General features: G+C 41.9%; 1 protein-coding gene across 1 annotated transcript in view; it reads right to left on the minus strand.

Moving 5' to 3' along the window:
* The window catches only part of pard3ba (par-3 family cell polarity regulator beta a), a 156,936-nt gene that overhangs the window by 112,394 nt on the left and 17,332 nt on the right, over positions 1-27,210 (minus strand). Inside the window, exons 3-4 of the mRNA XM_062414870.1 lie at positions 13,233-13,410; positions 4,357-4,463 (exon numbers count right to left, since the gene is read on the minus strand). Coding sequence (XP_062270854.1) covers positions 4,357-4,463; positions 13,233-13,410 — 285 coding nt within the window. The remainder of the gene's footprint in view (positions 1-4,356; positions 4,464-13,232; positions 13,411-27,210) is intronic.

The following is a 27,210-nucleotide window of genomic DNA, read 5'->3' on the forward strand; positions in this document are numbered from 1 at the left end:
AGAAAAATGTGTTTGTATTCCTCAAAGTAAGGTTTGCACAAAAGTATAGCATTACAAAAAAATTACAATACTCATCCATACCAGATTAGTGCTACTGGTTCAACTGGCACTTCACTCCCACCTGTGTTTACACGTCAATTGACACTTGAACTCTTGTCAGTGCTTACACTTGAACTCACACTTAATCGAACGTTGGGAAACATTAGATATTTGAACTGTAATGAGCTGTTCACTCTAAACCAATAAAGAAAAAACGGAGAAGGACAGTAGCGAGCAAAGCCATGCTAATCGGATAATCACGACACCGAAGCGTTTGAGAAGCAGTGTGTAGAAGTATTTTAGGAGGTACATCGCGAACATTAAAGTAACCAACAAAGTTCTGGCTGTCTGCCAACTATGTAAAAAGCAGCTGTCTTAGTCTACAACAACGAATGTGATGACTTGGCAGCTAGTTTACCACAGACGTGAGGCAGCGGAGACATTAAATGAGCAGAGCGACGTCAGCTCTACAACCTTGTCTAACACAGTTCAATCTAACACACAGTGCAGTTGTATGACACCATACTGGAAATATAATAAGATGCCCTCTCTGACCACTGGATGGACATAGATATAATTATGACAGTCAAAGTAAATCATATCTCTAATACATTATAGTATGTGTTGTGTTTGAAATAGTTCAAACTAATTACTTGTTAGTTCAAATTCATTCAACTTGACTTTCTGAAAAAGTGTCATCCATATTCATCACTTCTAATAACACTTATCAGTGGTTACACTTTGTGCTAACACTTCAGCTCCTATCAACAGTTTTACTTCAGCCAGCTGCCACTTTAACTCCTTTTAGTGGCTCAATTTAAACTGTAACTCCCATTTGAGTGCATTATAAAAGCTCCCACAAATCATAGTTTTGAGATATGCAAGTCGTTTCAAATGTTTCAACTGCAGTTTCCCAGTGAGTGCATTTTAATTTTACATCTTTTACATTTTACATCTATTTCCTCGCACTCTGATTTGAATGTGGCAGGCTTTGTGGTCCTGGGATAAACGCTCAAATCATTTGTGAAACCTGTCTGACAACCTGTCTAAGCACAACTAACAGGTTCTCTGCTCTGTTATTGTGTTGCACACTTCCAGCCATGTTTTTTGTATTTTGGGTGCTGTGTGTAGTCTGAGGTATGTGTGAGTGACGGGGCAGTGTGCAGATATATGAGAGATGAGGTGTTTGAGTATGTGGGGTTGTTGTCAGACGGATGAGTAATGAGGTGTGTGTTTCTTTTGTGTATTTCCTCCGAGTGCTGTAGTCATCTGCTACACGTCAGGCGCCTGAGAAATAGCGTGTCTTTTTACATGTGCGTGCGTATCTGTGAGTGAGTGAGTGAGTGAGTGTGTTTGTGTGTGTGTATGTACATACACTGCAGGATCACAGCCTCAGTGCATGAACCAGTGCTCTTTGACCCTCATCATATCCATCACATCAACTGACTGCCATGCTCACACTTTAACCTTCATTCTTGTAGAAAACAAACTTGCAAATGCAGTGCAGTCCTTTAACACTGGAAAGAGTGCAACATTTTAAAGCAGATCTATTATGCTCATTTCTAGCTTCATATTTTTATTTTTGGACTCCACTTACAAAGCTGTGCATGATTCACAGTTCAAAAAACTAATTCATCTAACACGGTCCCTTTATGCAGTCCATCAGTTCAGTCAGTTTCTTAACAGGCAGTTTTAGCTCCAGTCTCTTTAAGGCTCTACTCCCGATGAGTCCGCTCTGATCTGATTGGCCAGCTGAGATGTTTCATGAAGAGCTGCACACAGCCAGTACACCTCCAACAGGTGAACTACTTATTTTACTCTGCCGTGCTTTCATAGTAGAAAAATATTCACAGGGCACCGGCTCAACTCAAATCATGGTAGGCATGACCATATAAAGAAATCCGTCATGAGCCCACGATAGCTCGGGCTGAAGGTAGAAAAAGAGGAGCATTCAGAGCAGTCTGCAGCCAGTACTTTGTGCTCTCGGGGAAGACTTCCACATATGTTTATTGCTATATGAACATCTGACATTATAACGTTACATATATGACTAAAAATAAGGAAAGAGCTAATATGTCCCCTTTAAAGTCCGACTCTCTGCTGTGTTAACATGTATTGCATCACTGCTCCTCCAGGTGTTGAAAATGTGTCAAATGTGGGAGGCAGAGCGAGGGAGTGGGACAGAAAGAACAAACATAACGAGGAAAAGGAGAGCAATGGGGGTGAGAAGAGCGAGAGAGAAAGAATTCAGCAGTTAGCGGGTAACATTAAACGTCTCATTTATTAGATTCGAACATGGCAGGAAGTCCAAATCAATTAAAGGGCCGGCTGCATGTTTAGCACTGCTCAGCCTTTTGCAACTTTCATTAGCTCCTCTGATAAAAGGAGAAAGAAAGACTAAGGGAGGTATGTGCACAGACTACATACGAATCAAAAGGAGATAGAAGTGGGCCAACCTTGGCCTTCACCGTAGCAGGCAGTAAAAATCAATTAAAGGGGCAGGGCGCATATTTATCACTGTATCAGCCTTAATTACACTTTATCTAGCCTTCAATACCTCCTCCAAGACAAAAAAGAACACAAGTGTGTGTGAGTGTGTGTTACTTTTAAGTGTTTAAATGTGTGTTTGAGTGAATAAATGTGTATAGATAAGGGGGGGTGGGGGTAGCACTACGGTGATGATGGGTGAGGATGATGAAGTGATAATGTATTGATCTATGGAAGTCCATCAGGCCCAGGACTCAATATGCCCAAGAACTGTGACCTCCTAGTCTTACGGACACACACACACACACACACACACACACACACACACACACACACACACACACACACACACACACACACACACACACACACACACACACACACACACACACACACACACACACACACACACACACACACACACACACACACACACACACACACACACACACACACACACACACACACACACACACCAAGACGACATATATTGGATTCTTTGTTCCCATCTGTGTCATACAGTATGTAGGTTATACAGTCCCCAACACTCTTGACTGGATTTCTCAGATTAGTTCAATTGTAATAAAACAATTGTCACTTTTGAAGTCACTGACCAAATGTCAAGGTCATGGTCTGAAGATCAAGTTCACATGTTACACTACTGGGAAAAGTCACAGGATCACCAAAATGTCCGTGTCAAATTTCGTGGGGGTCCATTCAGATATTTGAGGCTGGACCAAACTGGTGGACCAACCAACCAACTTAGAGTGCCATTCATAAAGTCTTAAAAACAAAAAACAAGGCTAAAAATGGCTGGCAGAATAAAGAAACCTTTTCATAGGGAAAAGATAAGATGTTATACTGTGGTGATAAATGTATCCACCATCTAATTAAACAGAAATTACAAAAAAACTGAGACACTGTAGTAACATTTACCAGTGAGCCTGAGAGCAAAACTGTCTGAGGCTGATGAGGTCTGAGGCTCTGGCTTCATCTGCCAGGCAGCTGAAAGATGTGGATTTTTCTATGTGGATCTTTTAAATCATCTATAATGAGCCTGTTCACTCTGGCCAGGCTGTGCAGTTTGAAGGATATGAGGCCTGACGTTTTTTGGACAAGAAATATGGGCGACGTCATCGTGTTTACTCGCCGCCCGCTGATGTCTGAGTTCTGCTTAGTCACTGCTGTGTTGAACACAGTGGGGGTAAACAACAGGACTCCCTCTCTCTCCCTCCCTCTACTTACCTGAGTTCCCCCTCACACAGACACACAGTCGAGTGTGACCTCACACAGCCTCCATCCACCATACACACACCACACACACACTCACAATCACCCACAGAGGGATGAGAAAAGGAAGCAAACAAAGTCCTCCTTAATGGCGGCCTGTTCCGAAAAGACGGAGAGCACTTGAAAAGCCGACCCTTTCAAAGTAGAGCCTGGGGCATGGAGCTGGACCACAAGAGGAATGGCTTTCTCTCTTTGTCTTCAAAGGGAATGGTACACAACAGAAATGTAATTTGTTCATCTCTCCATGAGTTATTTATTTACCCAGTTTTATATTTTCCAACTCTTCTCTGTGTTTTGCTTTGATTACGATATTTAGCTTCTCCTGAGCAACTTTACAAATGGTAGGAGGTTACTCGCAGGAGAATTTGAGTCAGATTTATGTTGAAACAATAAGCCTTGAAACTTGAAAAAGCAATGAAATTGGTGAGAAAATCATTGCCCTCATTTTCAAATAACTAAAATCGGCATAGGAAATGTCAAATTATTGTCATCTTTATTCAATTATAACACAATTTTCTAGGACAAAGTGACACTGCTCACCGGTTCAGGGGACCCGTTTCCATGGTCATCAGGTGGGGGCGTGGCTGTAGCCTCGAAGGATGGGGCCAGAGCCGAGTCACTGCTGCTCCTCACCAACAGAGGTGTGTCTGTTGGAGACAGAGAGAAAGAAATGGAGAAAGAGGGGATGTCAGTCAGTTGTTCATTTGCATCATTTGCTGGTAGGACTGGTAGTTTAAGAAATCAAATACAATACGATTTCTCTGCGAAGTCTAACAAATAACAGAAATTACACTGTCACAACACTTAAAATCACTTCCACATGAAGCAGATGGACTGCCTCTTGTTGAAATGAGCATCAGTGAGGCTCAGAGAGTTTGATAAACTCCTGGGAGCCCAACAAAATGCAGATTCATCACCGCATGATGAGGGAAATGTATATTTTTCACATTGTAATCCCTTTACAAGGGCTTACATTTTTTTTAGGATGACTCACAGACCCTGACGGTGAACCAATCACCTCCCCATCCTTTCAGCAAAATGCCAAAACCCCACACCCACCCAAAGGGTACATTTTCATATGACCAGCTGTTGCCTCCACACCCCCAATCACACACACTAACCACAACCATTTGCCACAGCCTAGAGGAGCTGAGAGAGGAAGAGGGAACATGGGCAGGTCTAAATCCACAATAAAACAATTCAAGAGAATCTAATTTGGACCTTTGTGCTGCCTCTTGCTTTTAATATCCACCCCAGAGGGAGCAGACGGGTATTTGTGGATGTAAAACCCGTACCAGGGTGTTTTCAAATCTGACTCGACAGATGAGAAAATAAAGACAGGGGAGAGAAAAAGCAGAGTGTGCGAGATAAACAGAAAGAAGGAGAGAGCCAAAAGATATTGACAGAAGAGGAGGGAGGGAGCAGAGCTAGAAAACTGAGAGACACAGAAAAGGGAAGGCAAACAAAATTCTCTCCTTTCCTGTAATCAATCTCTCTTTGGAGGGTCAGTGACAGGGTCCTGGTCTAACGTGGTCAGAATAGAGAGAGCAAAGGAGGAAAACAAGTAGGGAAGAAGGAACTGGCGAGGGTCGCCGTGTGAGTTTGTGGTTTGTGATTGAAGACAGATGAAAAAACGGTCATTCAAACCATCCAACAACTATCCTTTCTGTCTCAAACAGTCTCCACATGTTTGGTTATCCAATGCTGTGTTCATGTTGGTCTAATAATTTCTATTAATGACTATAATTCATTCTCACCAGTCAGTCTCACCCTCCATCTGTTTTTTTTTCTACTGCTACTAGCATTGAATATTAAAAGAAAAGCACAACGCTGATTCATTGTCACTGATGAGAGGCAATTCAAAGGTGTCGAAAAGCACGAAAAGTTTCACTTCTTTTATTTAGGATCTCACTTGTGCTCAGTTCATGATTTTTCTTTTTGCTTTATTGTCAACAGAAAAGCGGTCTAATATGATTTAGAAGAGCAGATTTCATGTAGAAACGTTGAGTAGAAACTATACAGCAAACATGATTTGCAGTAATGAAATGTGCTTTGATTTATTTAACACAGAAATATGCAGAAAAAAAAGCAGACATCAGAAAAATACACCAGACAGCTCTCCAAACTGTCAATGCCTTCTGCTTTCTGCATTTGATTATCTATTTATCTTATGTGCATCTTAAATAGGTTAAATACTATCTGCAGATACATTCCATGTTAGTTATAAAATAGGCCTTTTGTTTAGAGAATTGCAGAGGCAGCATGAACACATAAAAACAAGCCAGTAGATGCAAATTTGCCTGAAGCAGCACCAATCGAGGCAAAGACGTATATGTGGCAGTTTAAAATGTGTTTCAGTTGGAGTAAATCTTCTTTAGCACTCTAATTCAAACCATGAATATATAGAGTTAAGAAAAAAAAAGTTCCTGGTAAATACGGAGGTTATTCAGAAGCTCTTACACTATGAATACAAAATTATCTTTAAAAAGAATGTGGATTATGTTGCTACTTAAAGGTGCAGTGTGTAGAATCTAGTAGCATCTAGTAGAATGGACTTAAAATGTAATATAATATTCATAAGTGTGTTTTAATTAACGTATAATCATCTGATAATTAGAATAGGCACATTTTAATTACCTCTACATAGGAAGCGGGTCCTCTTACACTGAGGCCGCCATGTTTCTACAATAGCCCAGGACAGACAAACCAAACACTGACTCTAGAGACGGCCTGTTGCGTTCTATGAGATTTTTTTTAAAGATTTTTATGTGTTTTAAGCTAAACATTGTACTTGTACACTGGTGCTTTCATTGAGACTGTGCAACCTCATAAAGCACCATTTTTATTTCTTTACATCTTCCAGACCAGCACATGGTAAAGTTTACAAGTTTTGAAAGTCCATGTATAGAAGGCAATAAAACCTAATGGATGGTTATTACCCTCCTGCCCCCACCTGTTTGGTACATTCATGGAAAGTGAGTACAGATAAAAATAGATACAAACATGCAGACTGAAGAGCGAGCACGTATCAGGTTTTAAAAAGGTAACTGCTAACACTCTAAACAAAATGTGCTTTGAGGCAGACCTGCTGAACAATTGCTAAAGAATTAAATGGAAAGTGAGAGACCAGCTAAGTGGAAAAAAGTTGTCGCCTCCTCTTACACAATGATGAACTGCAAAACATTAAATCAAGCTGCGAGGACAAGCGGGTACATTAAGTACCAAAATACCTTTACTTCTGCAAGGACAGCTGGACTAAATAATAGCACTTTTAAAGAATGGATCCTGTAGATTTCACAGATACTGAATGATGAACTGTAAGAAACGACTTATTTCCAAAGTGGCTGTAATGGATTTTCTAAATGAATCTACAAATAGGCTGCTTCACTAAAAAATCTCAGTCATGACACCCCCCTCCGCCCACCCACACACACACACACACTCATACTTCACCACAATGTCAATGATGCAACTTTGTGAAGTGACCAAGGCCGCTCCATGGTCACAGTCAGGGTCCATTACCCAGCGCTCAGCCCCATAAATCCTCCTCCATTTATCCATCGCAGTCAAATCTGCCTCCATCAATCCTCCCACCACTTAAAGCCCTGCCGCCTGGCCCGGCCATGTGAAGGAACCTGAGGGTCACTAGCTTTGACCTCTGACCCCCAGTGACCCACGGAGGGTCAAGCTGTGCCACTGGGGTCACAGATATTGATGAGAGTGACAGTTTTAACTCTCTTAGGTCAGCCACCGTTTGGACGGTCATAAACAAGATTTCCTTGGTGGAATGACCAATCAAAGGTGACTGGTTGGTTAGAAATAGACTTTAGTTGCTCAGTTGTTTACATGCCTGAACAATAGCAGCATATATCAGTATACAACCTCATCAAAATGACTTGGCGACATCTAGATTTAGCGCCCTGATTAACAATCCTCGGGTACGCTGCCAAGCCAATAAAAAAAACCTCAACCAAATCATAAATAAAGCGAGCGACTGCTAATGTGTCAGCACCTCTCTTCCACATTGATATAAGTCAGGGTTCAGTCTAGTGTTCCTTCATTCTCTACTGCAGCTATGGTAAAGTTGCATTTATATGGGCAAGAGATGGAATAGACCAGCTAAACCTACTTTTTTCATTTACATCTTCAGATCCTTAAAAATGATATATTACAGAGTGAAGACATAATTTACTTTAAATAATTGGTTGCTTTTTGCAAAAACTAAACTGTTTCTGATCCCACATTTGATTAAATGGTAAAAAAAATACTGATAGACTGTGTAAAAGTTCATCTTAAAAGCAGCAGTGTGGCATCTGTAGCCCTCAGGAAATCAAATTCATTCATGCACTCTACTTGCAATATGAGCAGAATTTTTATATATTCTAAGATCACAGACGTTTTCTGACTTGAACATGCAGTCTCCTGCCAAAAGAGGTGGAAGCGCTTTAGTTTTGGATGCATTTTAGGTTTGCTAATTTGATAGGAAGCGTGCGCCTAAAACCACGAGGTGTGTTGCAACTTTAAATTGACCCCACCCACCAAACTCATGTCTGTGACCACTTAGAGACCAGAAAAACAAACGCTCACACTTTTGAAACACGCCCAAGTTATGTTCATCCCTTATCTTTCCGTTGAGATTTGTGTAATTGGAGAGACCTGGAGAGGCCTTGTGAACTTCGCCAGTTCTGTGTTTATCTGACTCCGACTCTCCATCTGCAGCTCTCTGCCTAACGAGGCTGCTTATGCAATTCTGGGAACACAGAGGTTTATTTTAAGAATTTCCTTGTTTTCAGTTCTGAGAAAGTTCTGTAAATCTGCAGTGCTAGTTCACTGCCAGGGCAGGATGAAAACAAGGATGCATCATGTTTCTGTCTGACTGTGTGTGACTGTGTCTAAGTACACAAATTAATCAGTGTACGAACATTTGTTTGCCTTTGAGTTTGCATGTGCAAGCATGCGTGTGTACGTTTATTATGAACACTGACAGCACTCCTGTGTATATTTATACTTGTGTGCGTGTCCATTAGTGTGTGTGTGTGTGTGTGTGTGTGTGTGTGTGTGTGTGTGTGTGTGTGTGTGTGTGTGTGTGTGTGTGTGTGTGTGTGTGTGTGTGTGTGTGTGTGTGTGTGTGTGTGTGTGTGTGTGTGGCCACAGACTGGGGTGGTCTTGTTTCTCTGGCAATCGATAGAGCAGCCAGGCTCAGGCTGCTCATGGGATGATGCGATAAGGACTCTCTTCCTCGAAGTGTGTGTATGTGTGTGTGTCCATGTAGCAGCAGATCAATGCAGGTCTAATCATCCCATTGGGCCAGTGTGAAGTCCAATCACCCTGTTCAAACAACTGGCCCAACCTGACACACAAACACTTTGATGCCCGACTGATTACTGAATTACTTGTTGTCCTGTCCACCACCACTCAGTGCGATTACATGTGCGCTATAACCAGATTATTTGGAACAATTAGATTATGGTAATAGTGGATTTAAGCATTCACACCGTTTGCAGTAACCTCAGTTAACATTATTTGTTGACAGATGTCAGGAAGGATGTGTTGTAGCCTTGGTGACACATCTTATTATCCCACGGCCTCACTGCCTCCAGGTATTTTTCTTTGTTGGCACATTAGCAGAATACAGTATTACACATGACACATTAATACAGTTAATCAAGGTATGCTAACTCTGATTTTGACTTAATTTTCACTTTAATAACCCAGTGTTTACCTACAGTATGTGCTACACCTGCAGTACAATAATCTGCCAGAACTGTATCACCTTTATCTAGTGTTGTTTTGCACCCACTGTTTTTCTACATACAGTCAGCCTGTATGCTGGCTATGTCTCAACGAGCCTCATCACAGGTCGACACCTGTCAAGAAACATCCTTTTCCTATCTCCCAGAGGCGACGTGCATCAACTCAAAATCATCACATTTACTTCCTGGATCGGGACACCTTGGCTTCTGAACATTGACTACTGAAAATACAACTCCTACTGTTGTAATGACATGTTTAGTGTGTGCTACAGGTGCCAAGTCAACTTTAACTGTATACTTTAAAATCAAGTTTAACTCAATTCACGACACTGGAAAACTGCTGCCACTGGAACAAGTAAGTTGCATTGACTCCATCTTTATTTGTATGACTGGTGAGACTGAGGAGAAGCAAGGTTCAATCTAGAGCTGCAGTAGCTGATTGATTAACTGATTGGCGATGGCAGAAAATGAACTATTTTGATAACCAATTAATCATTTTGAGTCTTTAAGAAAAAAAATGGTCCAATTTCTCAGATTCCAGCCTCTCAAATGTGAATATTATCAGGTTTCTTTTGTCTTCTATGATACTAAACTAAATATCTTTGGGTTATGGACTGGTCAGTTATAATCAGGACAAAAATATGACGTTGGGTTGTGTGGTATGGGAAATAGTTGCAAACCTATTTCAATCAAATGTTTCAATGCTTGCATATGAATGCTAATAAAGGCTAAAGTTTTGAAAAATAAACCAATAAGGCTGCAAAACAATCTTGAAATTTCCACACTACAAAATCTTAAAATGTTGCCAGGTCTGCCTGTCTCCATCCCATCACTTTGTCACTGTCTCTTTAAGTGGTGTTATCCCAAATGATCCGCGTACTAGATGTGATGTAACACCCAGTTAACAACCCATCTTTTTATAGTAAAATGCAGAGAAAACACAAACAGACACACATTCCCCCTCCGAGACCTTCCCAGCAGTGGATGGGTGACTGGTTTTGGGTGTGTTGGGTTGTTTAACTTGCATGCTGGGGTTCCTTTGTCACTATGTGTGTGTGTGTGTGCGTGCATGCGTGTTCAATGACAAAAGCGGCCTTATTGCATCAGTCTGGCTCTATATGAGGGGCGTCACAGGGTCATATCATAACTAAGTTAGTCAGGGTTCAACAGGGCTGGAGAGCAGGATGAGGATGCTTAGAGTGGGGGTAGGAAGAGGTCCCATTGGGTTAAAAACTGGGTGGAACGGGGGTGGGGTGGGGTGATTGGGGGGTGGAATTAGCCCTTTCATGCTCGGCTGGACCCTGAGCATGCTAACAGGCTACAGTGCTAATCTAGTTAGAAGTGGAAGCCATGCAGAGACTGGGAGATTAGGGAATGATGGGAGGGGGAAAGAGGAGGTATCACGTCGGGTGGGGGGGGTGATGGGGTCAGGGTCTAGGGTACCGGGTGGTGAGCTGCATGGGCAGGTGGTTGAAGCTGAATAGTAGAGTAGGCGAGTTATGACTAAGTGGAGAGGAGAGGGAGGCAGATAATGGGGTGTGGGGTGTGTGTGTGTGTGTGTGTGTGTGTGTGTGTGTGTGTGTGTGTGTGTGTGTGTGTGTGTGTGTGTGTGTGTGTGTGTGTGTGTGTGTTACACTGTTCCTCAACAGATGGAGGGGGATATGAAAGGGTGGCAGGGTGGCCCAGTGATCAGACAGACCCTTGTTGAATCACATGCAGGCTCATTTAATCTTTATCTTTTACTTGGTCGCTTGTCATTCAAAAATATTCCATGGCGAGGTTCTGAAACAGAAACAGATGAACTGACAGAAGTCATGCCCTAGATTATTTACAGTAAGATGTCTCCAGCCTGGACGTAGCAGATAGGCTCCCTTAGGCCTCAGACTGACTATCTTGTGATGTTTTCCCACTAGAAATACACCATGACATAGGAACTGTTTATGGACTGCCATGAAAATATATCATCAAAAGCAGGCGCGTATGCTCCACTTGATCACTGTCACTGAACTCCTAACAACCCCCCTGAATTGTTTTGTGAAGTTGACCCAGACTCTGCAAGTAAAAACAAAAATCCCCTCCAGGAATTGGCTCAAGTGTTTTATAGGACAGATCAGAGGGAAAACAAGATGAAAAATACTCACATGAAAACAAATATATCTCACTGCGTCCTTTTTGTATCATATGTGATCACTGTAAAGACAAAGGATTAGTTGTTGCATCTACACACACGCTCCCTGCCACTGACTCATCGCCGTAGGAATTGGAGCTTTTCTACTACTGCGTTCACTTGAATGGCTCTGGATAAAAGCAACAGCTAAATACCAAAAATATAAATGCAAATGCAAGGCAGGAGGAGACGGACTTTTTTTTTCTCTCTTCAAGGAGAAAGAGAAAAGGGAGTGTACAAATCGGAGATTGGCAAAAAAAAAAAAAAAAAGATTTTGAGAGTTGAGATGGAAGAGCGAGTGGGGGATGAAGGTTTTGTCTCTTTAAAAAAAATCAGCTTGTCAAGAATGTCAATTTGCATAATTTATAACACTTGACGTTCTCACACTGATAGTTCACTCACTCACCCTAAAAATGTTTTCAACCTTTAGTGAATTAAGTTAATTATGTATGTATGTGTTATGTATTAAGTAAATTAAGCTGCCATTTTTAACCGTCAACTTCTCTCATTTTTGAGTTAATTCATCATCGTTGGCTTCTCTCTTTCTCTCTCTCTCCTGCCTGTCCACTCACTGACAGTCATGCTGACACAGTCTCAGTCAGATCCCAAAAGAAAATATTATTTAAGTGTGTGACATAGCATGTGTTTAAGTGTGATAATGAGAGTCACACACTCTTTACATGCATATCAGCCTGAGACGGAGCTGGTCAGAGTATAAAATGAAAACATAATTAGGTAAACATGAATTTATCAAGATATTGAAGCATTTCCATCACCTTCATGGAGCTAAGAAGGAAGCTTTTGTCAGCAGGAAGAATAAAGATGTGATTAAGACAAACCAGGGCGCAGCATGGCTTTTATTAATATTCCTCATGTTGTTCAGTCAAAGCGTCTTTTATGTTTTTGTAAATCCCAATTTTGGAAATGTAGAAAACCATTTGTGGCTTAATGTAGCAGGGAGGTGGTTGTCTTGTCAATCCATTACATAAGTAAGTATCCAGATGTGCTGCCTTGGGGGCTCTCGGTGTGAGCAACGTATGAGAACATGAGTGAACTAAGTAAAGAACGTTGAGGTGAGGACGACAAGAGAGAACGCTGTGTCAACGCCACGTCTGTTTTCACATGCCGACAAGTAACAGGCACAAATCTCTCTTTACACAGTCGATTCAGCTTGCAGCTGTTCTACAAATGTATTTTCAGACTCTCACGTGCAGTCACATACACCTCCTGCTGTCTCACCGCTGTGCAATTTGTCACATGGGCAAAAAAAAAAGAAAAAAAAAGTGAAAGTGTTGATTGAGGATCGCTTGAGTTTCACGGGTGTTTTGGAGATTTTTCACAGTAACTTACATTTAAAGCTTCAATGTCTGTGTCGACTCGGTATATTTTATATTACCCAGAAGAGGATTATTGAGTTCTAATAAGTTCAAATCAGCTCTAATTGAGTGATAAATACTTGAGACGGAGCTCAAACAGTAACAGCAGATGTGACGTACTGCCTTTGAGGATGGCCTCGTTGACTTCTATCTCCCCTCTGCTCGACTCATGGGGCTGCAGGCCGGAATAGAACTGGAGGGGCTCCGGGCTGGGGGCGGCGCTGGAGTGGCCGTTGGACATGTTGTCTCTGGGGCTGTCGGTCTGTCTCCCACGCTGGACATCGAACACTGCCACCAGCTGGAAGAGACACACACACACATACACAGTCAAACAGTGGCCTAAATATTCTGAATAATAAACATCATGTGAGGACAATGTGAGAGAAACAGGCTTTCCTCAAGATGAGCATGACAGTCGAAACAATGTGATTTCTGGCATATGAAGGAGCTGGAAACACACACACACACACACACACACACACACACACACACACACACACACACACACACACACACACACACACACACACACACACACACACACACACACACACACACACACACACACACACACACACACACACACACACACACACACACACACACACACACACACACACACACACACACACACACACACACACACACACACACACACACACAAGCAGGCAACCAGGTTATATAGTGTCTCCACTGTGCCATGATCACAGTGAGGCTTTTATGTGATTTATCTTGCCAACAGTGGGGATGCAACCTGCTTCATTCTGCCAAATGTGCAGATGTGTGTGTGTATGTGTGTGTGTGTGTGTGTGTGTGTGAGCGCAAGGACAGCAAACAGAGCAGGATTCTCGGCTCATTCGCCCTCAAACCTCTTACAGCGCATAACACAAGCGGCAGATGCCACTTCAGCAACACAATGACTTTTTATTCCTCCACCTCTTTTGTTTTTGAACAAAGCGGGAAACCTGACCGACGGTACTGCAGAGGCCGCTTCAGACGAGGAGTTACCGCACGCGTCGAGGCGAGCCGAGGTGAGGTGTGTACGTGTGAAATTAGCACTCAAATGAGATCTGACACGAGAATGAGAAGCTGTCAAACACAATGACACGGCTGCCACAATGAGACGGGGGGGCGGCCAAATGAACAGGGGATGGAGGGCAGGGGGACGACAAACAATCCTAATTGAGACAGAGACATGATGGCAGATAGAGCGATGGGGAAGGTGTAGGTGTGTGTGTGTGTGTGTGTGTGTGTGTGTGTGTGTGTGTGTGTGTGTGTGTGTGTGTGTGTGTGTGTGTGTGTGTGTGTGTGTGTGTGTGTGTGTGTGTGTGTGTGTGTGTGTGCCTCAACTGCGGGACCGTGCCACTGCGGATACATGGTTTGATAAATGGGCGCGTGGCGGCGTGACGCTCTCATTAGAAGGTGCTGGCGAAGGAAATGACCACTTAATGAAAAGCAATAACCGCGATGGAACGAGGGAAGGAAATAAAAACAACAGACGAGTGGAGGACGTCAATTAACGACGAAGAAGCGCAGAGGATGCGTGTGTGTGTGTGTGTGTGTTTACGTGTGTGTAAACAATAAGCAGGGAGGAGGAGGAGATGGCAAAATATGCATCATCCATCACACCATGACGCCGCCTCTCACCTCAACCTCCCGTGATTCAATATCCTCATGACACCTGGCCAACACCATGCAAAGGAGATTCATCTATAGTATTCGTGTGCGTGTGCGTGTGCATGTGTGTGTGTGTGTGTGTGTGTGTGTGTGTGTGTGTGTGCATTTGAGAGAGCGGGAGGGGAAAAGGAAAGATGAGGAACCTAGCGTCTTGGCAGATGTAGTGAGAAGAGAGAAAAGAAAGAGCGAACGCCAGGAAAAACAATCTGATGGCGCCGCTTGATGGATGCTTCTCAAGCTCTTTCTCTCTTCTTTATCTGCTTTCCTCTTTCCCTCCTTATCTTCTTCCCTCCCGAGCCTCCGTCTCTTTTCTCCAAACTCGCTGACAGCATCAATCAAAGAAGACGTCTTGGAGCGCAATGCGATGTGGCACGCGCACGCTTGGCGGGCGCGTACCAAGACACGGCTCCCCTTAAAAAATAAAGATTCATCCGTTCTGAAGCAACAACAACTTCTTTTAATGTGCGGAGGGCTGGGGATGATTTGCCTTTTTCTTTTTTTCAGGAGTTTGTTTTTTTGTGGCTGACACAGCCGGGGAGTAATGCTGATGAAGGCTGCCCTGCTGCTTCCACTCATCGCTCAATCAAACACACAGTATCAACAAAATGAATCACATATTACTTCATTTGGAACAAGCTGAAGCATTAAAAAAAATGGGGTCACTGTAATTCAGTCTTGATGAGGACTTTCTATACGTTCTCTGTAAACAACCACCCTTAAAAATGAATCTAATCCAAGCGACATCTGACTAAGGGCCTGGAAATTCAACCCAGTGTGCAAAATCTTTGATGTAATAAATCTGACAAGTGAAAAAACACAATTTTCTAAACACGATTGATATCTGAAATGAAAATTTAAAGTGTTACATGAAGGCTGTAAGGATTCCTGCACTGCTGACAGCTGACGGGTGCTAACGAGGGTTAAAGTGAGGTGAGGAAAGTGCGTCAGTGCTTCTGACAGGCTAATACAGTTACAATAATAATACAGTTGCACTAAAGAAATAAAATTAACCTACAAATAGTAAAAAAAAAAGTGGAGAGGGAAAAAACTTTTACATTGTTTGATTTATTTGATAGAGGCCCTGAAAGCCTAATGGTTATGGTCTCTTTCAAATGTCCCCCCATCACCCCAGACAATGAAGGTGAACAGAATTATATGTGTGGTGTTTACTGCACATAAACTCAACAGTAATACAAGCTACTCCAGATAGCCTGCAGATGAGGGACTATTTCTTCAGTATAAAAGTAGCTCCAATGATGACGAGGTCTGCTGATTATCCAAAGTAAACATATTATTTCTGATATGTTTGAACTCTAAATCTCATTGAACTCTATTATATTGATGTGGCTTTAGTCTCTGACACAAACAAAACCGAAACTAGCTGCTTGCCTAGGTGGGAAACAAGTTTCTATTTGGGTGATCTTGCCCTTTAATATTGTAGGATTCTTCCCCCTCATGGTTATGGAACAGCTTTGCTTCATGCACTGCCACAGAAGCATTAAAGATTATGTTAAAAGCTATCAGCCAGCCTTTCCCTGCAGACACAACAATCATTAATGTTGTGAAATACAAGCAAACTTGGGGAGAGAAAAAAAAGCTTATTTTCTAAAAGGCGCACGCCACGTTTTGAAATTCAATCCGTCAAATATATCACCGACATGCTCTTTTGGAGGACCCTGTGCCCTGAGATAAAGAACAAACACCTTGAATGGTTTGCAGTGTGTTTATTTAACACACAGGTCTCTCTCTGTCCCTCCTGACTGTGATTAGTATTCCAGGAAACAAATCACCTTATTTTTCCTGCTGCGTCCGTGGGGGGATATTGATATGGACCTGGGGAGCCTGCATGTCAACTACAGCTGAATAATGTGACCCCTTTGTCTCATTTCCATAACACACACAAACATACACACACTTGCAAACACACACTGATACACCTACAGCAAATACAAATGACTGAATCCTTTATATTGTCATGTTGTGATCGTCTGTAAATCACGACGCGGCGTGTGAAAACCAACGTGAGCAGACTGGCTGAGAAGACTGCGTGTGTGTGTGTGTGTGTGTGTGTGCGTGTGCGTGTGTGTGTGTGTGTGTGTGTGTGTGTGTGTGTGTGTGTGTGTGTGTGTGTGTGTGTGTGTGTGTGTGTGTGTACGAGCTGCAGAGCCAAAGCGATTATCATGACATACATGAAAGCCATATACAATACCATGCGTGAAGCAGAGATAGAGATAAACTCGGTGTCTGTGAGTATTCTCGCCCATTCACGCTGCCTCAGGCTGCGAGTTAGAAAATGTTGCAATATACAGAATGTGGCCGACGGCAGACACAAAAAAGACACACACCCACCCAAACATCTCAAATTCTTCTCCACATTTTGCTCTTATACAGATCATCTAATATTCTTAGAGTTATAATGAATAAATGTGATTTTCTTTTTGTTTTAGCCACTTTCCATCAACTGACTTTGCTCTACTTTGCTAGAGTGGATTTAAATAACTCTTCTAAACTACATTTCCAAGAATGCACTTCAACATTCAGAGAGGGAAGAATAATGACAGTTATGATAATAAAATCAAGGGGGGGAAAAAAAAATCCAAAGGGAGCTGTGATCCAAATACACAAAAAAAAAGCTTGCAGTGCTTTATGGCTGCTTTATATTGTGGTTTATTGAGGCTAATGCTGCTAAAGAAATCAATATCTCTGCCTCTTATATGATGAATTCTTCAAAATGTATTTATTGAGCATTAATGGGAAATGCTAAACCAGAAAAAAGAAAGTGACATTTATTTGTGATGTGGAAGATGGCTGATGGAGCTCAACTATTTTGATGGTTTGATTTGTCGGAGTGGATCGAGCACAGGTGTAATCAATAATATTAACGACGGCTGTGAGCCATTTAAGTGTCCCTGCAGTGAGCCAGTGACATGCGCGATAGAAGGGGCCTCTAAAACTGTAAGCCTAAATGAATGCAGAAAAAAAACACTGATGTTTCTCCAGTTATTTAATATTTAAAGAATAGTTAGACATTTTGAGAAATATGCTTACTCACTTTCTTTCCGAGACTTAGACAAAGAAGATCAATGGCGCCGTCGTGTCATGTCTGTATATTAAGTGCAGAGTTGGTTGGAGCCAGTTGAAGTTAGCTTAGCTTCTACCTTAATGACCAATTGTCTACATGCAGCAAAAATACAGTATTAACTATACAGTAGGCCTTTTTCAGAGAGGATCATTTGACATGTCACAGGTGCAAATAATACATTTAATGAGGGGACACTTGTACAGAACACAACCCTCGTTAAGCTTATAAGCAACACCTGAGCTTCTACTGTAATAAGTAAATGGCTGCCGTGGAAAAAGGCCTTATGTTTACAGCACCTTCACATTGGTGCCACCATATTAAATCAATTATTTTTATTAAAACCGCTCTTTATGGGTAACCAAACCTGATCTCTGACCTCCCCGATCACAGGGGGCGAGAATAAACAAGAATTATTAACCGTGATCAATAAACGTATACATTTTTGGAATAGCTAATACTGATATTGCTTTCTCGAGGGCTGCGAGAGTCAACAGCCAATCAAATACAGAGTTTGCCTCAGCCGTGGTTATTAATTTTGATTTTTTTTTTTTTTTTTTTAAACAGCCAGGATATGAGATTATCCCAGCTGTATGATGCTGTTTACATGTTGCAAATCACAGATGGAACAGTTGAGGGTTTTTAATAATTGATGTACTCACTAAGAATTAATTAGTTAAACACAGCTCTTCCTGTATGGAGCACACAGGGGAGGAGGCAGGTTCAGCACACACACACACACACACACACACACACACACACACACACACACACACACACACACACACACACACACACACACACACACACACACACACACACACACACACACACACACACACACACACACACACACACACACACACACACACACACACACACACACACACACACCATCAGGGATGTTCACTTACTGTATGAATCCATTTTTAAATACACACACCACAAAATCACAACGGTTTAAGACAACATGTGGACACAATCTCAAACACACACACACACACACATTTCACAGTTTGAGGATGAACAGTGCCACCTTGCTTTAGTCCAACACTACTGCACGCTGTTATCACTCTAGCCTCTAGCTTTTACATAAGCATCAACTACACACACACACACACAACCTCACAAACAAACTCACACAGTTCCCTATTTCATCCGCTCGTCCTAATCAACCCATTTTTCTTCTCCTCTCTCATCGCTGTCTAGCACTGCTGTGTGTGTTTGTGGGTGTGTGTGTGTGTGTGTGTGTGTGTGTGTGTGTGTGTGTGTGTGTGTGTTACCAGTCTATTGAGATGCTCTGCTTTTGTGCTGTTGTCATTTATCTTACGACTGCCCCCCTCTTCTCTCCGTTTTCTCCCACTCGCACTATTCTTCATTCTTTCTTTGAACGAGAGATGCATAATTCAGAAGGAGCATGCAGCATCCTGACAGTAGTATGGTAACCCAATCATCTCTCTCTCACACACACACATATATATATACATACAGTACATGCATACACAATGCATGCACACAGCTTCTGACACTTTCCTCACTAAGAACAGGTTTAGAAAGACTATTTTAGACGTGCTTTTTTTCAAGCGCTAAAATCTGAATCAGAATAAACCTGCCGCTCTCTCGGCGTCTTGACTGCGGAAAATGAAAGCCTGACGCCACCTGACGATCTGACTTATTGTATGCATTTCTCATCGCGCCGTGGCTGAAAGGATTCCAACTGCAGTTTACAGTCAACTGAAAAAAAACAACAAACACTTCCTTCCATACGGCTCCTGACTGTGCATCTGGTGTTGTTTTTCCAATCTGTGAATTTCAAGCAGCTGAGGTGTGACGATTCTGGAGAGTCAAGAGTTCGCAACGGCACAAGCCCCCCCCATCCCCACTGCCCCGCGAGTTTGAATTAGATACTGTTTGACAAAGAGCAGTGGTGATGTGGAGAGAATGGGTTTGGACACGGTTGTAAAACGGGATGAATATTGACAGTGCGCAGGTACAGAGGGGTGAAGTGTCTGAGCCTGACTCAGAGGAAATATGGCTCTTGATATCCGTGGTATCATATGAGAAACGGCAATCATCTTAAAACTAGGCCAAGCCACTTATTTGCCTTTTTAGAAGAGCTAGCAGGTAATTTGAATTAGTGACACTACAGTATGAGAGATAGAAATCACATATTGCCATATCAGGAGAAAATATTATGAAAGCTCTAGTCATAAAACTTTATTATACCTGTGCTCACCTATCATTTATATTTTGATTATAGTTAATGATTTATATCATTTCCTGAAACGCAAAGAGAAGTCATCTGGAGCTGCCATCTTTAGGGGGAAGAGCATTAATGTAGGCCTGCAACTACTACCAATTGATTTCAATATCAATTAAAGCTCCTTTCCACTAAGAAATGTGTTTTTCTCATCATTCCTTCACTTTCCTTCACTTTCTGGATTCTGGATGGGGATCTGTAAAGTATATTAACCTTTTACCTTTGGTCTACAAATTCCAAAAGCTGTGAAAAATGCATGTCACTGCTCAGTTCTCAGACCAAGATAATATCTTCAAATGTTACTTTATTACTTGTCACCTGCTGAGATGAATCAGATAAATCATGTATTGCATCCAAGTGCATCATATCCTCACTTTTACTTCTGATTCTGAGGTGCTGAGAAATAAAACCTCAACATTTACCACTGCTAGTTTGGATAACTGCAATCAAGGGTCCATTAAGGTGAGGTGGAAATATAGAGAAATGACATAACCTTGTTTATGCTTGGTCAATACCGCACAAGAATGTAGATATATGCACACACAATATAAAATATAAAATGTTTGCTGTGATTTAGAGTAGACTGCTCCTTTAACACATAACACAATACATAGATGGATGCACCTACTCAGTATGCACATAGTACAAGTTAGACTGCATGCAACACCCTCAAGCAAAGATATACTTACATACACTCAAGCATGTACCAAACTCTAATCCATGTTCAAGAGCGCATAGTGTATACTCAACACACACACACACACACACACACACACACACACACACACACACACACACACACACACACACACACACACACACACACACACACACACACACACACACACACACACACACACACACACACACACACACACACACACACACACACACACACACACACACACTCTCTTAAACACACTCACACTCGCAGGGCACCATAGGGGCCATCAGAGGAATGTTTGGCCTGTGTTATTTAAACAAGTAGAAAATTGGTTGTATTACCGGTGAGAGCAGGGCTAATCCTGCTTCTATTCCAGCCTGAATCTATACAGCAGACTACCAGATGTGAGGGATTACCTCTCAGTGACACACACACACACACACACACACACACACACACACCTGGCTCTGGGCCTGCGCATTCACACACACACACACACACACACACATAGTCAGTGTGTAAGATTAGAGGATGACACAAAGGCGCGCAAAGACACACACACTCTCCCACTCCTGAACCGGAGCGCACGAGCGGATGCACAATCCAAGCCTGTCGAGCCTGTTGTAAAGGGACTCCTTAGAAATGATGAATCATATACGCAGACATCACTACTTGAACCTTTAAAATGTTTCTCTCTTTCCATTTGAAGAAGTGCCAGCGGTTCCAAATAGCGAGCTAGTACTTCCGCATTGAACATAACGTCTCTTTGATGCTTCTGACAGACTGATCTAAACACTAACACACCAAAGTACATTCCTCTGCAGCTGTCGAAGCATTTGCATTCATGCAAATTCGGCAAATGATGACCCAGATCTCAAAGTAAAAATAGCAAACTGGAAGAATCACGACCAGGAAAATAGAAAAACGTTGTTACGTGTCAGGAAGGGGTTGACTCGACTCTGCTGAAAATTATGATGCTGTAGTTTGCATATTTCTCATATTTAACACACTCAACTGAGCTTGTCAATAATACCTCAGGGGTACAGTTAAACCTGACACATGATACAGAATATCAAACTAAAAAATAACAATCCAATCGAGGCACTTTCAAGCAATTAGTATTTCATGTTCAAAGTTAGTTCAGGACAAAAATATAATGTCCCATACATTCAATCAGTCTTTTAAAGATAATCAATGTCTCAGGTGGTGTGTGAGTGAGTGAGTGAGTGTGTGTGTATATGGTTGAATACATGGGTGATGTGGAGGGGATTACAGCTATGGTGGTGGTAGAAAGCTTGTTTGAAGAGCAGCATCCAGCCTGAGAAACCTACAGTGTCGCCAATTCAATAAAGTGAATCTGCATGACACAAACACTACAGAATCAACAAGGTGAAACAAACTCAAAATCACAATGGATTTTCAACTTCTTTTGTTTGGTGTTAAAGTTTTATTATAAAGACAAAGAGAAGAATAAAATGATAAACCAGATCAGATTCAGTATGGACACTAATATAACCCTAACCCTTTCTGGGAATTCTCACCAAACTCTGTTCATTTAAAGTGAAATACTTTTAGCATGTGTGTTCCCATATTGAAGATGTTTATATGAACTGAAGCATGCAGAAGATGCCTCGCAACTGCTGTAATTAAAATACTTAAGTGATATAATTGGATCGCCTTTACAGCTGCAGCCAGAGTGCAGGTAAGATTCAACAGGTGGAGCATCTAATGCATTAAATAGCTGTAATGTTACAACTAATAATGTGAATCTTCTATCTGAGCATCAAACAATTCAAACAATCCACCTTAAAGAAAGTACATTTTTAAGAGGAATTATCATCACTCTTAAATGAATAATCTGGTTAATTATAGACAGCTAAGTTTTCCAGAGAGAAGGGGGATAACACACACATCAATAAATATAAGATAAGTATAAGATTAAATGAGTGGGATTGTTTTATAAAGAGGTTACTGTTCAGGCTCACTGCCAAAAAAAAGGTTAGAAAAAAAAGTTCTTTATGGCACTGAAAAGGGTTATCATTTTCTCTTTCTCACATCTGTCGCATCAGCCACAGTGATGGAGCATGTGTGCGTCCACTGAGAGTATTATACACACACAAACACACACACCCACACACACACGCAAAACAAGCCACCACCAGCTGAGGTATTGCAGCGTAGGCCTTGCAGACAGGCCACATTATTATTTATGCACACTCATAAAGGCAGAGGGTAAACTCTTCATAAATCACACATGCCCGAGAGGCCCGAGAAAAAGAGAAGGAGGGATGAGGAGGAGGGCGGAGAAGAGGGGGAGCGAAAGGAGCGACGGATGTGGATGACAGGGGAGCTCCAGGCCTCGCATTTCTCAGGCCGGCAACACAAATATCAAACCGGCTCGTTCATCATTCTCGCAGTGCAAACACATCACTGGTGGTTACACCGGTTCTGTTCCACATCTGTGGACACGACACACTGACACATACACACACATACACACACACACACATTCACACTCTCACACTTTCACTCAGAAACCTCCACCAGACTGTGTGTACTCTCTCGGGCAGCACAGAAAGTCATAACCTCTTTCTCATAAATGTGCATAAACACGCGCACATGCACACGCACACACACACTCAGATGCGCATTCGCACTCACAAAACACACAAACACAGGACGGCGAAATCACACACGTGTTCCGGCTCTCGCTCCCAAAAGTCAGTGCTATGGCCTAATAATCAGCTTTCTTTTCCCCGTGGCCGATGCGAGGCCAGCTGCTCCCTCCAACCACCCTCCACTCCTCCTCCATCATCTCTCCCTCCCTCCCTCTTTCCCTCTTTCCCTCCTCTCGGGATCTGACAGAGAAATAGAAGCAGTGATTAACTCAGAGCTGTGAGGCTGGCGCCCTCTCACCTGTGGCTCTCCTCCTCCTCCTCGCCTCTCCATCTGCCCTCCCTTGGCATTAAATTTATACGTCTCCCTCTTTCCCGCCTGCCTGCCGCCTTCCTCTTTTGTGTGAGCTTTGAAGTTATATTAAGGATGATTTAAAAGGCTAAACTGCAATTTTCTTTGTGTAACATGCAAATTATCAATAACTTACAGCTGTGGCAGTATTTCCTGTGATTTTCCTGTTTCTGGGTCAAGAATATTTTTCAATCACCAATAAGTGTTGATCCTTGAAGCTATTTCTCAGCTTAGATCATTAATTTAGGGGTAAACATCCTGCTTTCCTCTACACTTGCTGAAATATATATGAACTATACATTACTGACATTTAGTACTAGCCGTTGCCATGGAGAGACAACATCATTTAGAGCCTGAAGGTGAAGGTGAAGGTGTTGGGAAGAGGGGAAAAAAGGGCTCACCGACATGTTTTTCTTACACCCATCGACGTATGTGTTCCTGATTGGATAGTTATTGACTCGACATCAAAGCCTGGAGGTGTCTGTGCTGCTTCACTTGTAGAGAACACCACCTGGCAGCACCATCCATCCATGTCTACATGAACGTGAGCGGGCTGGATACTGGATATACGGCTACGTGCTCGCCGTTCTCATTAACATCAAATGAAAAATAGCCAAATTAGTATGTATTGTGCGGGACAGTGCTGCAGCTCAATCTTATAGAGCCAATTTAATGAAGGGAAGTCAGCTCATTAACTCGCAGTATATCAGCTTCTAATTAATAATCAATGCAATATAGACACTTATTTGCTGAAACAATTAGTCCATTAATCCATTAGAAAATTAATCAACAAGTTTCTTTTTCCCCAGTTTTTGTTATTGATTTATTAGTTGGCCTCTCATAAAGTTTACATTGTGATTTTTACTACAGATTAACTGCAAATTCTGCTTTCTGCAATATTCATCACCTTATCCATCACTCTTCTTCTGATTTCTATTACAGTCAAGTTTACAGGTCCTTTTGAGATTAGCTTTGTAAATCATTAAAGCCTGCCATGCTGTTATCCTGCTTGTTTCCTATCATTTCTGACTAATCTGTTAATATATTCATCTGAAAAACAACAGGTGGAATTATTGCAAACATGCATCATGTCATACTAATATTACTTTTGTTTACACCAAGGTGTTAAATATAAGTACAAGTTAGTGGATTCATAAAGTATTCAGACCCCTTCATATTTTGCACACTTTACTGTGTTGTAATTTGCATTTTAAGTGTCAATTTACACTCAATAACCCATGAAATGTCATTCAAATTTATAAAAAAAAATCAATAACTGAAATCTTTCATTACAAAAGAAAAAAAAAAGTATTCAGTATGCAAAAAGTGGAAGGGTCTGACCTTTTTGGTACTTTCAGAGCTTACAACACGTGTATCTTCACAATTTTATAAATCTTAAAGCACTAATCTGTGAAAGTACCTTCTAAAATGATGATTTTATGAGAGTAGATAACAGATTAATCTCGAGTCCAAACTCTTTATGCGAGTAAAACAATCACTCCTCCTTTTCATATGTCCCCTCCCATATCAGATGGAGACCGGCTAATAATTCGAGTGGCCTATTCAGACGCATTACCGTCCACAGAGCTCCATTCATTAGGCCAATCAGTTAGGTGATGAGGGTGAAAGGCAGGGGAAAAAATACATAATAACAAGAATAGTGTGTGTGTGTTTGTGCATGGGGTTGCACGCCTGCAGCACAATGGACACAGATGCAGTTTCAGCTGTGTAATTGCAGCAGGAATGATTAAACAGTTAACCTAAATGAGTTGGACTCAGTATTACAAGCATTTATCCTTTAGTTGCAGTGAAAGTACACACACACACACACACACACACACACATGTCCTGGAGTGTGACTTTCTGCTGATTTGAGTTATTAGCAGTTGGAGTGAGCAGAGACTCGGCGAGCTGAGGGAAAACAAACCGCGCTTTCACACACCCTCAGACAACACACACATATATAAACTAGTCTGGGGCAATGTCATCGAGGAAAACAGATGGTATGAGGATGGTTAGGTCAGAGAGTAGATTTGCTGTAAACAAGTGGATCTATAATAGATCATTAGCCGGATGTGATTAGTGCCTCTGCAAGCTGCTGTGCCAAAATCACAGCTAACTGATAAAGCTAATGCTGACAACAAACACAAACCAAGCTGCAGACTCTCAACAGCGTCAATGTGACTGAATCTGAATTTGAATGCTGGCTGTTTTCTCTAATTGAAATTCAAGTCATTTTTTTAAGGGGGTGAAGCTGCTGCAGTGGATTACACACATCATTTGGAACACAGACCATGACCCAGGCCGCCTCTTCCACATCTTCATGTCTCATCCTCTCCTCACACGCTGATTATGTGCACGTTTCATAGAGGAGCGAGTCCACAGAGTGCGGTGCCCCTCTGACCTCGGCTTAGCTGCCCCCTCCCCATGGTTCCTTCTGCCAGACCATAGCCGGCGCAGGCAGGTCAGGTTACAGACTGTAACCTGACCTTACAGTCTGACCGTTTCGCTCCATTAGGAGCTAATGGGTGGTGTGATGGTGACACGGAGGGCAACACGGAGTCTGTGTGATTAACAGAAGGAGAGGCACCAAAGGACAAGATCTGAGGGTGTGATGACCCAGCGTAGCCTCTTATAAGTCACACACACCTACGCAGCGAAAACAGAAACAGGCCTTATCCAAACCGAATCCTGCTCTTTTGCTTCAGTGAACTGACAAATCACTTTGGAGGGATGCCATTATTCAAAGTCAAAAGGTAGCGCGATAGATCTAAAAGAATTAAATATTCCAAAAGTGCAACTTTATGAGAAAACTCAACCTGCGTACTGTTAAATGAAAAGCAGACAGGCACAGCGGAAATTACTTCTCCTTAAGTCTTCCTTGAGTTCTCTCATTGTAATTACAATCAAACTGGGTTTGGTGAATGTGGAAAATGCTTGTGTGTGTGTGTGTGTTTGAGAGAGAGAGAGAGAGAGTGAGTGTGTAGGGGGTATTGTTAATTGAATATAATCAGATGAAGAGCTGTTGTGGTGCTCAGATGGGGGGGTTGAATCAAGGTCGAGGCTGATGAGATATGATCAAATCAGCTCAAGTGACCGAATCCCGCCGGGAAAAACATTCAACCTCTCCGGTATGATCTGATCTGTGGACAAACGTCTGAAACAGAGATAATCTCACTTATTCAATATACTATATGTTTACTGGAAATTTCAATATATTCATATATCACTGAAGTCCATGAGAATGCATGATTAATACAAGAGGTGGACAAAGCTACAGAAACACATCCTTCCATCCAATTCAATAGCTCTGTAACAAATCCTATCTTATTGAAGCTTATCCTATCAAAGCACAGGCCAAGCATCCATCCATCTATTATCTAAACCCGCCTATGAAATATATTTAATCATGAATTATGGAGCACCTGAAAATATCAGAGGTTAGACAAAG

The sequence above is a fragment of the Scomber scombrus genome, chromosome 24 (genome assembly GCF_963691925.1).
Source record: "Scomber scombrus chromosome 24, fScoSco1.1, whole genome shotgun sequence".
NCBI lineage: Eukaryota > Metazoa > Chordata > Actinopteri > Scombriformes > Scombridae > Scomber > Scomber scombrus.